At 34.3% G+C, this 15,867-nt stretch overlaps 1 protein-coding gene across 1 annotated transcript in view; it reads left to right on the top strand.

Annotated features, from left to right (window-relative positions):
- The window catches only part of GULP1 (GULP PTB domain containing engulfment adaptor 1), a 149,614-nt gene that overhangs the window by 79,673 nt on the left and 54,074 nt on the right, over window positions 1–15,867 (top strand). Inside the window, exon 4 of the mRNA XM_036742634.1 lies at window positions 954–1,052. Coding sequence (XP_036598529.1) covers window positions 954–1,052 — 99 coding nt within the window. The remainder of the gene's footprint in view (window positions 1–953; window positions 1,053–15,867) is intronic.

The following is a 15,867-nucleotide window of genomic DNA, read 5'->3' on the forward strand; positions in this document are numbered from 1 at the left end:
TTTTCTCATATGTGTTGTGGGAATAATGATAATAATAGTTTTTATTTACCTTATTGAGAGTTTTAAGAATTCTTTTGTGATATATAAAAAGTTTGAGGGACCGTTTCTGGGTAATTAATCATTTTATTAATCATGTTAGCATCTAATTAATAAAAGGGGTCATTGTCACTCTCAAATGCTAAAGAACCCTCATCGAACCTACTCAATGCTTATATGCCCTTGGAAGAGTGGGTGTTCCTGAAGATGGCAAGCAACTCTAATTGGTCAACAATTAATGACAGGAATGAATATTATCATGAGAGGTAGATCTGTTCTAATGAGGAGCTGGGGGATGTAATTTCGATTACATCATTTGCTTCTAAATCACCACTAGCCTTGGGTAATAAAGACAAAGGATCAACATTCCCCCCCCCACCCCAAAGCTACCTAAGAGGAACACAATGGGATAGAATTTACCTTAGATTAAGTTCTTTGTAAGGTTTTCTAGTTGGATGGGGAAACAAACCTAGATAAGATTGTCTAGGTGGAGTAAATTTTTGGGAAAGGTCAGGAATCTTGCCAGTAATTTGTTATTTACTAATCATTCCTCTTGCTTTGCAGTGATTGTGGTTTAGCATATAGAAAATCACCTTCCACCATTTATCAATTGCGGAGTGACTCAATCAGAGATGAGAATGTTTACATGTATGTCATTCCTCTCAGTTCAGTCTGCCATATAGGATTAACCAAATGATTATTACTTGTTTTGTATTTAGATACAAATAAGAAGATAAAAAATGTTTAAGCAGCCAGTAAAGGCATCATATAAATCCAGTCCTTTTAGTTGGTTGAAAAAGATGAAAAAAAAAAAAACCCAAAAAATCTAAATTAAAGACTTGAAGTGTTTAGATGTTGATGTTTTGACTCCCTTAAAGATAGAAATAAAATGATTTTCAATTCTTTTCATTTCTTAGTTTGCAAGACATATCAAGAAATCTGAAGGCCAGAAAACTCCTAAAGTTGAATTACAAATATCAATTTATGGGGTAAAAATTCTAGAACCAAAAACAAAGGTAAGAAGCTTTAAGTGTTCAAAAGTGAAGAACTATCATCTGTATTGGTTTATTTGCCTGTTTTACATTGATTTCACATTGTTCTCCCTTGTGTACTTTACGATTTAGCCAAACTGGCCCACTGCATGTTCCCTGTACTCTATCTACCCTATAACAACTAAGAGCCTTTTTCCACATTGTCCCCGGACCCTGGAACACTCTCCTGCCTCCTCTCTGCCTCCCAGTGCTTTTCTGATTCCCTCATTTATTAGTATTTTCCCTCTGTAATTAATTTGTATTCATTTTGCACATAAATTTTATTTCTCTCTCCTACATATATTCATTTTCCCATTCTTGTTAGAATGTAAACTCTTTGAGGAGGAAAAAAATTGATTTTTTTCTTTTTGCCCCTAGAGTTTAATGCATTAAACATTGCTGTGCAGACAGAAAACACTTACATTTTTGCTGAATTGAATATTAATTGATTATATCCCTTGCTTGGGTTGCCAACAGTTGTTTTAGTCCTATAGAAAAAGAATGAACACTGCTGCCATAAATTTCCTAGCTAATTCTTATTTATTGACTTAAAGGACCTTCAAAATGCAAACAGTACAGTTTCAAAATTGTTATTCTGGGTCTTGATCATTGCTAAGTCTGTTTTTGGAATTCAACAGGTAGCCTTGAAGGACGTCTATTTATGCAATACTATTAGGTTTTATAATTGAAAAAATTTCCTTCTTATACTGTTCAGGGAACCTGGAGGCCAATGTTTTGCCAAGAGCTATTTAATTAAGCCTTTTAAAGTTTCAAAAACATTTTCTGCAAAAAAAGCAAGTCACAAATACCTAAATATTTAATTTCTGGCTTCTGCATTTTTATTTTATGTATAGAACCAAGAATACATTAGTTTCTTGAGTTTTAGATCCTTCAATCTACATATACAATCCTACAAAAATATTTAAAAATCAGACAGTTAGAATTTCTCTTTCTACTTTTTGAAAAGCAGTTTGTTAATTTGGGCCTTCACAGGCAGTGTGGACTCACCTTACTGGAGCTGGACTTAGAGTAGACATCTGATTGGCTTTAGCCATACTTCTGTTCGCAGCTACCCAAAGATCCACTAGTCTTATCTTAACTTCCTTAGTAGCAGGATTTACAAGTGTGTGCTGCGATTCTCAGGGAAAAGTTTTGAAAAATTCCCAAGGAAACTGTAGGAACAAACAAATATAATTGAAGTTTTCCATCTAAAAAAAGTATCTATGCATGCATACACACGTGCATATGCACATATGTACATACATATTAGGATTTCCTATGGATTGAGATAGTCATTAAATCTTTAAAATGATAACATTAAAATTAAAATTCTTCACAAGCTACTAAACAGAGTATTTGCTTGAATTTGGCCAGATATGATGTCTGTCATGCAAATTTTCTATCCCTGTGTATTAGCATAGTCATTACTCTGCATATACAAATGTTTAGTGTTTGCTATATTATGTTGTAATGCTTGCCCTTTTTCCTTCCAGTCTTTGCTTTTTTACTTTCCCTTACTTTTCCCCTTTCTTTTCCTTCCTCCCTCCCTTCTTCCATTCCTGTAAAGCCCTGTAAAATTATAAGGATAATTTGATCTGTGGCTTGTGACATATTTTTCCTGAATATTTCTGCTACTAGGTTAAATTGATAAAAATATGTATTAGTGCTCTCTCAGGGGTGCTCTATGCTAGAGAGGGCAAACACACACATTGTAGCCCCCAACACTCCCAAGTACAGTCCAAACCAAGTTAAAATGTAACTGGGAAATATTTAACAAAATTAATGGAAATATAATAAAACATAGTTCATATCACATTTTAAAACTAATAGGCAGCCCACAAGGGATCCTTATTTATATTCTAGTGGCCCCCATTTCTATTTGAGTTTGACACCATTGCTCCTGTGCTACAGATCAGAAAACATCACCATTCCAGATATATGAAAATTACTGGTCCCCCAAAGGACAGTGGAAAAGTACGTGATGGGTATAAGTGGCCTGTATTGCTGTTTTGTGTGAAGCCTAAAATTTGACCTACTTCAATCATTTCAGTAGTTTTCTTGTTTAAAATAAAGTAAGCACTTGTGAACCGTAAAAATTCAATTAAAATTAATGTTTAAAATTTTAAGAACCCATGATAAAAAACCCATAGAATAAAGGATATAAAACACAACTCTTCTCCCAAAGCCAGGAACTACTGAAGAAGTACTCCACAGGCAGCTCATGTTCCAGAGAATATTTCTGACCCCCTTTCTGCCCGTAGGCCAATCCTTGTATTTGTTTTTATTCATAGGATAGGAATTACTTCTACAGGAGGTATCAGAATATGTTTTTAGTAAAAGGATTGCTTGTTTAAACAACCTCAGGGCTCTGGCCCTCAGTGGTCCATTGCACCATATGAGAAATAGCAACCTGAACAAGCATATTACTAAAGATGACTTAAGTGCAAGGAAAGATAGATGTGTGTGACTACAGAAGCAGGTGGTCTAGTTATGACATTAGAGGGAGTGCTGACAAATGGACAACTGAGTGCTATACTGTTTCCCAAAATATTAAAGGGGCTGGAAGAATATTTCAAGCATTTTGAGTAAAACAGCTATGGAGGATGTATGGAATGATTTAAAAAAGAATCCCTCAGGGTGAGAAAGCCTGTAGGGAGGGTGGTCTGTAGTGGTATCATCTCTATGCAGAGGAATCCCAGATCTGTTTGTCTCGTCCTGAGTCTCTCTCCTGCCCCTCATCACCAACTCTCTGTTAGACATTTTAAACTGTATGGCTCATAGACATCTCAAACTCAAATTGTCTAAAGCAGAAGTGATTATCTTTCCCACAAACCTTCCCAGCTTACTGCCATCCTTCAAGTCGCCTATGTTCACAACCTTTACTTCTTCCAGAATCAACTTTAAAGGCTTAGTCTGTTTCCACACAGACAACTCTCCATAGCCTATCCCCCATGACTTTTCAAAGGCAGTCTTATATGTCTATAAAGGTCTCTCTCCCAACCTCCCACTGTTAGAATCCCTAACTTCCTTTAAGACTTAGCCCCAATACCACCTTTTGTAGGAAGCCTCACTTTCCCTAGCTCTGAGTGCCATCCCTCGAAATCATTCTTCCTCTACATTAACCATGTTTGTTGCGATGGCTATATTATCTCCTACATTAAAAGGCAAGATCCTTGAGGAGAGGAACTATATTTGTTTTTTCTTTGTATTACTTACCACAATGCCTGGCCCATAGTAAACACTAAATAAATGCTTATCGATTGATTGGTTCATTAACTGATTGATAGGGAAAAGTACCCACACAAATGAGATCATGGATCCATTGCCATAAGGAATCGAAGGTACCTAATCAAGCATGTCAGAAAAAAGCATAGAATGGCATAGTTATTAGGACCTGCAATGGTCATCTTACTCAGTACCTAAATATACCTGGATAAAAATCTACTCCATAATATACTAATACTGCCTAATAGTGATTTTGTAAGTATCAAGGCAAATAAATTCCTACTAGTCCTTATTAAATGAGCTCCATCCTTGGCCAAAAGCATTGTTGTTGTTATTCAGTCATGTTTGACTCTTTGTGACCCCATGGACCATAACACGCCAGTGCTGTCTGTGGGGTTTTCTTGGCAAAAATACTGGAGTGGTTTGCCATTTCCTTCTCTAGTGTGTTAAGGCAAACAGAGGTTAAGTGGCTTGCTAGTAAACATCTGAGGGCAGATTTGAACTCTGGTCTTCCTAATCCCAGGCTCAGCACCCTATCCACTGAACTACCTAGCTGCCTGGCCAAAACCCTGTCATACTTTAATTTAAAGCCATCATTAAGAAACCAAAATCCTATTCTGACACAATCTTTTTAGCTACTTGTTTACTTATTAAATTTGCCTTTCTTTTCTCATCTTTCCCTTCAATTGGCTGCAGTGATCAAAACACTATCTAATACCCTACAGTCTTCAGTTTCTTGCCGAAGATTTGGTAATTTTTTTTTAAAATTCTTTGTCAATATCACTAAGGCCCACATAAGTCAACAGAGTGGCTATTAATCATCTGGTTTGACAAGCATTGGTAGTTTCTCTGCCATGTCCTAGTTACATACCTTAAGAAGAGAGAACTTTTCTGTTCTTCAGATAACCCCTTTCTCTCCTTTACCCTCTCAAGCTCAGCCCCCAGCTCCACCATTCATATGGTGGAATCTTCTTCCTTTGACCCTTACTGCATGGCCTCTCACCTGGAAGCACTTGAAGATCCATGTTACCATTACAGTCAAATGATTCCTCCTCAGATGGTACAACTATCTTTTCTTGGATGAGAGCTTCATCTTTGTTATGTATCCCTCTACCCCATCACCTGCCCTGCCCATAATTTGTATCTGAATCAAAGGACATGGGGCCATTAAGCCATCAGAAGGAGTTCAATGCCCCAAATCCTCATCATTTGGAATTCTATCTTTAACTTGTTATCTACTCGACCTTTGTATCTCTGCTTGCCCTGACTTACCTCTCACATTTGCTTTGTTCCTGTACTTCTGCCTACCACCTTCTAAAGTGAGATAATGTATATAATCTACAAACCTTGAAACACTATATAAATGAGCCACCTGGTCTTTCCTCAGGTCCTCCTCTTTATACCTCACATTGTATCTTCTCTGTCTTTATTGAATTATTTTCCTGTTCCAGCACAGGCATTTGATGTTTGTTCTCTTTACGCTTCTCACAATAATTATTCTCCTTATCTCTATTATAGGTAAGTAGAAATCAGCTTCTGGGAAGGCAGAATGAGATTTCTCTTGCCTTCTCCTTGTACCGGGTGAACCATCAAGCTCCTGGCTATTTTTGTTCAATTGTTTCAGTTGTGCCTGACTATTCATGACCCCATTGGGGATTTTCTTGGCAAAGATACTGGAATGATTTGCCATTTACTTCTCTCGCTCATTTCACAGATGAAGACACTGAAGTAAACAGGGTTAAGTGACTTGCCCAGGGTCACATAGCTAGTAAGTGTCTGAAGCCTGATTTGAACTTAACTGAAGGTGAGTCTTCTTGACTCCAGGCCAGGCACTATCTTCACTGTACCACCTAGCTGCCCTTCATCATAGCATCATAGGATATAGTGCTAAAAGGGAACTTAGAATGTGAAAGAAGAAAAAAAAACTGAGGCTCCTCTGTCCAGTCACCTAGTAATAAGTAAGAGAAACAGATCTCCAAGCTAGGTCTTCTGACTGAAACTTCAATCTTCTTTTCACTTTGTAAGAGTAATCTGTTAGTTCCATCCTAGAATTCCACCTCAGATATACAGTGAAAGACTAATACCCCATAGGACAAATATTCTATAGTCCTATGTGTGTACTTGGGTCTTTCATTTATGTGCTCACATATTCTAAAAATTTAATCATTAAATTATTAGTTATATGCTAATTTTTAAATATTTTTAAAATTACTATAGGACTCTTCCATATAAAATCTTCCTTTCCTATTCTTTTCATATATGATGACATAATATACCTTAGAATTAAAATAACTCCCCTGCTTATTCTCCCCTCTGCCTGTCAATACACACAGCTTTAAAAAATTTTATAAATTTCAGTGATCCATGATTTCTTCAGTGTGGAATCTCAATTTTCAATAATTTTCAGTAGTTTATTATTTTTCCTCTTATTTTTCATTTACTCAAACCATAACTTTTCACTTCTTTTCAATCTTTCTCTCTTTTTCAACCCCCACAATACCCCCCACCCCACCCATGCCACTTCAGTATTGGCCGAAGGTAAATGCAATTTTCATTTGATGCTCTCATCATAACCTTTGGAAAAGGAACTCTTTGTTGAGTGATAATGATGTATGTTTGTATCCTTTTCTGAAGCCCTCAACTGACTAGCTGAACTACCGTATTAGCCAAAGTTTAAATTTTTTGTTTTGACTAAATGGTATGCAGTTTATTTTCATTCCAAAGCTGTCTGTGATTTTTATGGGACAACTATTAAAGAAAGACGAATTCTAAGTGTTGTTTGAAATTGCTTTTTACCAAAGAGATTCAGAACATTTTAAGATAAACTTAAAATGCAAGATTTTTCAATTTTATTGTAAATTCTATTGCCAATTTCTTTCTGGAAAACATGGCCTATATAATAATTAATGGCTAAAGACTAAGGATTTAATGAGATTGAACTTATTTTGATGAGTCACTATAGAAGAAGAGACATCCTGCAAGCTGGCATCTTAAAAATATTTCTCATCAATTTTTTTTTTAAGAATGGAACAATAAATTTTAGTTTAATGGAAGTTACTACTATCAATTTAATTTTCCAATACTATTTCTGATAAAAATCACTTTTTGGAGCTCCTTCATTTTAATTGAATAAAAGTACTATCGAGAAATTTATTTTAATTCTTTTGTCACATTTTTATGAAAATAATAATTTTAAAAAGCAAATGAATTCAACTTTTGGGTTTGCATGGGATTTTCACATGAGTCCCACTTATATTTCCCCGCCTTTTTTGGTCCAAACCTATTATTTCATTCATGTTATAACCTCCAAGCATGGAAGCCTCCCTAACTGATGCAGAGCAGCAACTTATCTGAATTTATAGTCTTAGAGAATTGCTTAAGTCACTGAAAGGTTAAGGGCTATACCCAGAATACCACTTCCCAGTTAGGGACTTGAGTAGCACTTCCCTAAGAGACTTCACCCAAGTTCATGGAATATTCAGTGTACATCCAATTTTTTTTCTCAGAATACTAAACTGTCATCTTGGTAATAGTTATTGCCCAAACAACTCTGAGGTCTTAGCAATCTCTACGTTAATAAATTCTAAGTCTTTCCATTTTCCTATATATATGAGCAGATGGGGAAATTGGTACAGATAATATCTGCCTAAGTGGCCAGATCATTCTGCTACCAGTCTACCCTATATTACTCATCTTTTCTTTATAGATTAAAAAAAAAAAGGCCAAAGCTGCGTATACAAACATATACCCACACGTGTAGTTGTGTGTATTTTATGTGCATATTTATGTCCATTCATATCCATACATACAGTAGTACACATGCATATATTTCAATCACTTGAGGAATTAGTAAAATTATGATTTATCCATATAAAATAATGTCTATTCTAACAATTGTTATGAAAGCTGTTGTGAGCATGATGCTATGGTACAAATTCACGGGCCTCACTAGGGCAGTTTGAATTAACCCCATGCAATTAGACTGAATTGAAAGCCAGCTGTAGAAACTTTGGCCAAGGAGAGTAGAAGGACTGCTCTCTATATTAAGCTGGAGCCTTTTGAGGGCTGCTTTTTACCTCTTTACAGATTGCTTTAACCAGGGAGAACTGAATATGTTTATTAGGGAGAAAAAAGAGGCAAGTTTTGTTCATCATACCTCTAATTACTAAAATGATTGTTTATCTGAAATCTTGGGCTCTTTAGTGGCACATTTTACCAGATGTACAATCTGTCTTGCTTTAGGAGCCTTGTATTTTGTAACCTAGTAATGCATATTTTATATTAAAGGACTTAATTGAGGCAGTGTCCCCAATGAGTAAACATCTCATAAGTTTTTTTTTTAAATAAAAAAGCATATGACCTTGAGCTTTGAGTTTTGATTGTCAATAAGGCAATAAGGGTTTACTAAGAGCCTACTATGTGTCAGTCATTCTGCCGCCAAGCCCTGGGGCTGCAAAATAAAGCAAGAAATAGCCCCTGATCTTAAGGAGTTCATGTCTTTGAGGTGAATAAGTTAAATGATATAAGTTATTACAGTTGTTCAGTTTTGCTTTAATGCATATATATTAGAATTTAAAACAGTATATTAAATGCTATTAAATACAATATGTTATCAACAGAATAAATTTGCTGTGTGTACCTAGTTAATACAGTGTGACAGTTGTCATTTTTTTCTCATTAATATAGAGTCGGCCTGTTTCAGCTTATCCTTGAAAAGCACTATTAAATTCTATGAGGATATTAGACTTGACATGACTTATCTCCTTTCTTCTCTGTTCATTTCTCCCCTCATAGTCTTGGTAGAGGAAGTTATTGTGTAACTGCCTTCAAGTTTGCCTTATCTCATAGGCTGGAAAATAATTAAGATGTAATTTCAACTATCTTTGACATTCTCTTATTCAGGTTTTAAGCGATTTCCTATTTCTCTTCTGAACTAATTATAAGTCCCAAGAGTTACTAGGATTGAGGTCTCAGCCTAATTAATTATTATGAAGAAACAAGTACTACCCAGTACTTATGTGACTATGGACAAGTCACTTAACCTCTCTAGGCTTCAGTTTCTTTAATCAATAATTAAGGAGTTTAGCTCAATGATCTATAAGGCCCTTTCCAGATCCAAATACTATAATTCTAGGGATAAAAATTAGAATCCTAAGGAAAGAAGAAAAATAGAGATAATAAAAACCAGGACATAGTACAATGAAATGGGAAAAATGAATTATTATTAAGTTAAACCAAGTGCTCATTTTTAAGGAGCCTGATAAATTGTTTAACCATTGGAAAATTTAATTTCCAAAAGATCAAACTCAAATTAGAATTGAAAAAGTATAAATTATAATAAAAATTAATTATATCAGGGAACATTATGTATAGTTCCTATTATAGAATTTAAAAGAAATGAATGAAAATGTCTACTTTTAAAATTTTAACACCTATGAATGCTAGTATGACTGTGGAGATTAAAGTTGGCCAGCAAATAGTTCTCCTTACTCCTTTTGTCTCTGGAGATTTAATCAGCCACACTTTGTTGCAAATGTTGGCTTCTTTTCTCTTGACCCCTTACTTCCATGTCGTCTTCTCCTTTGCTGTTTTCTGAAGTTTCTATTAGTTTAAAGTTAAGATTATAATCACAATAGCTCATATCCTTCAGTAAGCAAAATACCTAGTATTTATTTAGAGTTAAAGTTCTCTGCCTTAATTTAAATTTATGTTTATCTCTGACTGATCCTTGGCCTCTTTTTGGTTAAGGAAAAACTTCAGGTTCCTAGAAGTGTTGTATGAAATAACTGAGTAGATCTCATCCTGCTGTCTGTTAATGGATAGATGTGAGTAGAGGGCATTGGAAAAAGAGCAGGTATTTTCTTGGAACTTCTCTCAGTCCTTGAAAGGTGGGTACAGTTGGTGGCTAAGTCTTCTCTGACATCTCTTTTCTCAGATACAGCTCAGCCCACTTTTTGGTTTCTCTTTTCAGTTATTGCCACCTCCTCCTCCACATCCCTGACAGTTATCGGGTCTTTCCAGCTCAGCTTGTAAAATCCAGGAAAAGCCTCAGGAAGCTGACCATCATTGCTGCTGCTTCTGTGGCTCAGCTATTAAAGTTTCCACTACTATCTCTGCCTAAAAATTCTTTCTGTACAAGGTTAAAAAAAAAGCAACAACACAAAACAACCTCCTATTTTGATCCCAATATAGCTCCTTGGGCAGCTAGGTGGCTCACTAATCTTCCTGAATTCGAATCTGGCATCAGATGCTTACTAGCTCTGTGACCCTGAGCAAGTCAATTAACCCTATTTGACTCAGTTTCTTAATCTGTAAAATAAGCTGAAGAAAGAAATGGCAAACCACTCCAGTATCTTTGCCAAGAAAACCCAAATGGGGTCTCAAAGAGTCAGCTGTGACTGAAAAAACTTATAGCTTCCTGGGAAGAAATACAACTCCTAGGATTTTCAGTGACTTAGACCCCTCTGCAAGACCACCAGTCTAAGCTTTGTCAGGATTGTCATCTAAATAATCAAAATCGACAACAAATGACTTAAAGAGACTATTCATGCGTGAATTACTAAGGCAATTTATCATACACACACACACACACACACAACCATACACAACTGCGTTGTAGAGAAGGTTTCATAGATAAATAGTAACAAACTAGAAAAAACAAATTTCTATTGGCTATTTCTAAACATAGAAAATTCAATTCAGCAAAGATTTATGGACGAAGCATGTAATGTTATCCCATATTTTTAATGAAGAGAATACAGTATTGGTATAAAAATCTGGCAAGTGCAGTAATGAAATAGAAAACTTATAGGCCAATATTCCTAATGAGTAAAAAGTGAAAAAAAAATCTTACATGAAATATTGAACAACAGAATATGGTGATATATCAAGAAAATTACTTAATATGTATGATTTATGTGAAATGTTTAAGACTGGTTCAGCTTTCAATAAAAACTGTCAACATTATACATAATATTAGGACAATTTTTAAATAGGCAGATACAGAAAGGGCTTTTGAAAAAAATCAGTTTTTTGAATAGACACTAAAAAACAAAAGGAAATAGAGATTTTTCATCAAGGACATTAAAAGTACTACTTGAAACCATGACTTTGCTTCATATGGAATAGAGAAAAGCTCAAAGCATTCCCACAAAAAGCAAGTACAAAACAGGGTACTCTCTCACCACTTCTTTTTTGACATATCAAGAATACAAACAAATACAATAAGGTTGGAAAAAAATTCAACAGAACTTATTCCATCCAACAAACTTTTATTAAGTGCCTATTTTAGGCAAGACACTACAATAGGTAGTGAGCATTAAAAACAAAACAAAATAGAAAACAAAGCAAAAATGGTCCACCGCTTTCATAGAGCTTATATTCTCAATGGGGCTACAACATATAAATAGAAACTAGATTTTTTTTGTACTTTCTTTGTATCCCTAGGAATTAGCATGATGCCTGACTTTTATTCATCATTTGAGTAAAATCTACATAGTGAAAATTTGAGTAGTGAAAAAGCATTAAAATTTTAAAAAATAGTAAGTATCATATAGAAGGTGGAATATTAACTGAGTCTTGAAGAAAGCTAAGGATTCTAAGAAGTGGAGGTGAGAAGAGAGTGTACTCCAGGCCTGCAGGGCAGCATGTACAAAATTGTGGAGGCAGGAGCTGAAATACTAAATTTGGAGAACGGCCAGTGGTTTTCTTTGGCTATCACATATAAAAAGGGAAATCTTGTGAAATAAGCCTAAAAAGGTAGCTGGGGACCATATTACAAAAGCACTTTGGATAGGAATCTGGGGAGCTGATTTTTGAGCAGCAGAACAAGATGATCAGATATATGCTTTAAAAAGATGATTATGGCAGTTGTGTAGAGTTCGTATTAAAGAAGGGAGAGAGCTCGAAGTTCAGTTAGAAGGCACTCACAGTAGCTCAGGTGGGAAGTGATGTAAACCTGAGCCATGATGGGGGCTGTTATTTCAGTTCAAACAAAGGGATGAATGTGAACAAATGCATTTTCAAATTAGAATAAGAAAAACTTAGAAAAGATGGGATTGGAGGGAAAGAGGGAATAGTTCTGTATAAATCTGATGTTGCAAATTAATATTGGAAATGCATTATATCATCACCATGATATTGTTTACCAAGAAAATTCAACTGACTCCCCTCAAAAAGCAAAATACTAATCGAGACAATGAATTCAGCAAGATTATATGATGATATGTAAGGCCACAAAAATGAAAACAATTATAGTACACATTTTCCTAGTGCTTTTTGGTTTATGTACTACCCATAAAGGCTAAGTAAACATTGTAAGAAAAGAACTCCACTTATAACAGCAAAACAAATTAAATATCTAACATTAACTTTACACAGGCACACATGTAGCCTTTATAAATATAGTCATAAACATGTCTTAACAGAAATAAATGATGATCTTAAGTAGTGAGGGGGATAACCATTGTTCTTGAATGAGTCAGATCAAGAAAATAAACACGGTAATGTTTCTCAAAGTAATTTATAGTTTTAGCGCAATAACAGTAAAACATCAATTTTAAACATAAAATTTAAAACATTAAACATACAACATTAAAATTAAAAGAAATTTACTTATAAAAAGCAAGCAAACTGGGCTAAAAGCCGATATAAGTGGATTTATATGTTTCTAAACTTTAAAGTATTTTAACACATTTATCATAAAAGCCAACTGATATTTGGAGAGACAGAGAGAGAGAGGGAGGGAGGCAGGGAGGGAGGGAAGCGTGGAATACAGCAGTGATGCCGGAACCAAATTTGTTCAGAAGAATAGTTGAAAAGCCTATGTAAAATAAAAACCAAGGATGAGTCACTGTATATCATTGAGAAATTAAATAACAACATGATATAAGATGAATTTTGTCATCACCTTGCTCCATAATTCTGTACTAAGGTTGATCTGTTACACCATTGTCATGGGTATGCCTAACATCAGTACAGATCACAAGCCAGCCATGGCTTCTCATCCTATGTAATTCTCATCCACAGTCTCCCATGTACATTTCATAGAAGATCTGATCACTATGCAAGAGGCCATATTCTAGTGGTGTCAAACTCAAATAGAAAGGATTGCCCACTGGTGACATATTGACTTAGAAAGCTACCAATTGATATTATCTATTGTATTGCATTTTTATTAACTTTGTTAAACAGTTTCCAATTACATTTTAATCTAGTTCAAATTTGACAATTCTGCCCTGCATAAAGTCCCTTATATTACTTTTTGCACACATCATTGGTAATATGCCACAACCTATTTATGACCATCATGCACTTCTCCTTTGCCTTTGGGAAAACCCACTATTTTTTAATACATTCTAGCAATTATATTTTTTTCTATTCAGTCCTAGACCTGCCTCTTTGTCTATCCACAGTGCCTGTTGTGGATATGTAAGCTGATCGACCTACTCAATGGGTGATGTGCCTATCTAATTAAACATCACTCTGGGAAATACACATTTTTTACCCATTTGTTTTTGTTTTTCATCATGTTAATTTTAGGCCAATCTTTTTTTTAATTTTCTGCTAGTCTTATATGCCTATTTTTTAATCTCTATAAAATCTTTGTGAAAATAACCATGCACATAAAAAAGAATAACCATGATGAAAATATGGAAAGTGAATGAATAGAAAGATTAGCATAAGCAATTTTTATCTTCCAGTTGATACATTTGAATCTTAAGTATAATCAGTAGAAGAAATTGCTGTATTTATTGTTTACCAAATTAAAAAAAAAATTTGGTACTTACTTAAAGTCTCTCCTCCACAAAGTCTTCCACAATATGTTAACATCATTTCCGGTTCTTTGATTGATTTAATTATCAAAATAATGTTGACCAATGACTATATTTATTAATATAAAATGAGATGTAAAACAAGACAGTTATGTGCTCAGCAAGGGTGTATACTAGTCTTTCAAAAAGCAGAATTCAGATGGAAAAGCAAATCACTATACTTGGTGAGTTTTCAAGATGCTTCCGCTTTCAAATGATATTTTGTTGATTGCATCAAAATGAAGGACATTACAAGACCTCCTAAATAAAATTCACTTCATACCATTTGACATAAGATTTCACCTTGATGATAGAACTGAACTTTGCAAAATGAATCATGAAGACATAAGAAAAGTGAATAATAATAATAATTTTATCACAATTGGGGAAAAGTGCAAAAGAGAAGAAATTTGAGGGAACAAGTTCAATAAATTTGATTATATAAATTTTTTAAATGATTTGTAACAAAATAATGTGATGAAGATAAAAATAAAACATCAGGGAAATATTTTGGCAAATATAACAAATATAAAATTAACATTGAAAATATAAAGGAAGGGAGCTTACATAAATGGTCCAAAGTAACATTGTTGTTCTAATTGATATGGATTGGTTAACGTTGGGTATGTGGCCAAAAGTTTAAAAAACAAGATATACACATTACAGATGAGCACTTGAAATAGCTTAAATTTCTTAGTAATCAAGTAAATATATAAAATAACCTGAAGTAACAACCCCTACCTACTAGATTAACAAAAGTGAATTAATTTACTTATATTTCTTTAGCAAATGAACTGTGTGGGGAGGGAAGCTGTAATGATATACCTTCACTTATACAGTTCCTTTTGAAATTACAAATTGATAGAATATTTTTGGACATAATTTGACAGTATACCATAAGGATAATAAAAATAATCCCATCCTTTACATCCTTTGCTCTAATAATCCCCTTAAAAGTATAACTTAAGAATGATATTGCAAAAAGAAAAATTGGTATCTTTTCAAATATCGGAAGAGGTAATTGGGAAATCTCTCCATATTCTTTACTCAACTAGCCTGAAATATTCCATACTCTGATATTCAAGAATATGAGATTTTGCTGGTGTGAGTAAACCTTTAAAGTACCCCTTTACAACTTAGCAGATAGTCTTTTGAGAGTTGCTAAGTCACCTCAAACCCCCTTCCCCCAAAAAATCATTGCCCTGTGACCAGCATGATGATGTGCCAGCCTCTTTGTATTAAGATATGAGATATTTGTATTCAGTATCAATGGAGTGTGTAAAGATATAGACCTTGAGTAATTAAAGTATCTTCCAAAGGTATTAATAGCTACATTAATTGTAATTGCAAACAGAAAAAAATAAAACTAGACAGTGTCTAAATGTTCAGCAATTTGGGAATGGCTAAACAGACTGAAACATAGCAATGTAATAGAATACTGTAAATAATAATGATCAATATTCTAAAAATAAAGAAATAGAGTAATTATGTGAAGAAATTATGTGAAGAAAACAGAAATAAAAGATTGGTGTAAAACTGACTATAATTAAGGGACTATAAACACAAATTTGGAGCTAAATTCCACATTTAGTTCTATAAATATTTAAGTACTTAACTGTGTTTGAAGCACTGACTAAATAAAAGTATTTAAAAGAAAAAAACCATTAGGTACTTACTACCTGTCAGTTATGGCGCTAAGCAATGGAAATAAGCTAATACAAAAGCAAGATGGTTCCTGCTCACAAGTGGCTTGCATTCCAGTA

The sequence above is a fragment of the Trichosurus vulpecula genome, chromosome 2 (assembly GCF_011100635.1).
Source record: "Trichosurus vulpecula isolate mTriVul1 chromosome 2, mTriVul1.pri, whole genome shotgun sequence".
NCBI classification, from domain to species: Eukaryota; Metazoa; Chordata; class Mammalia; order Diprotodontia; family Phalangeridae; genus Trichosurus; species Trichosurus vulpecula.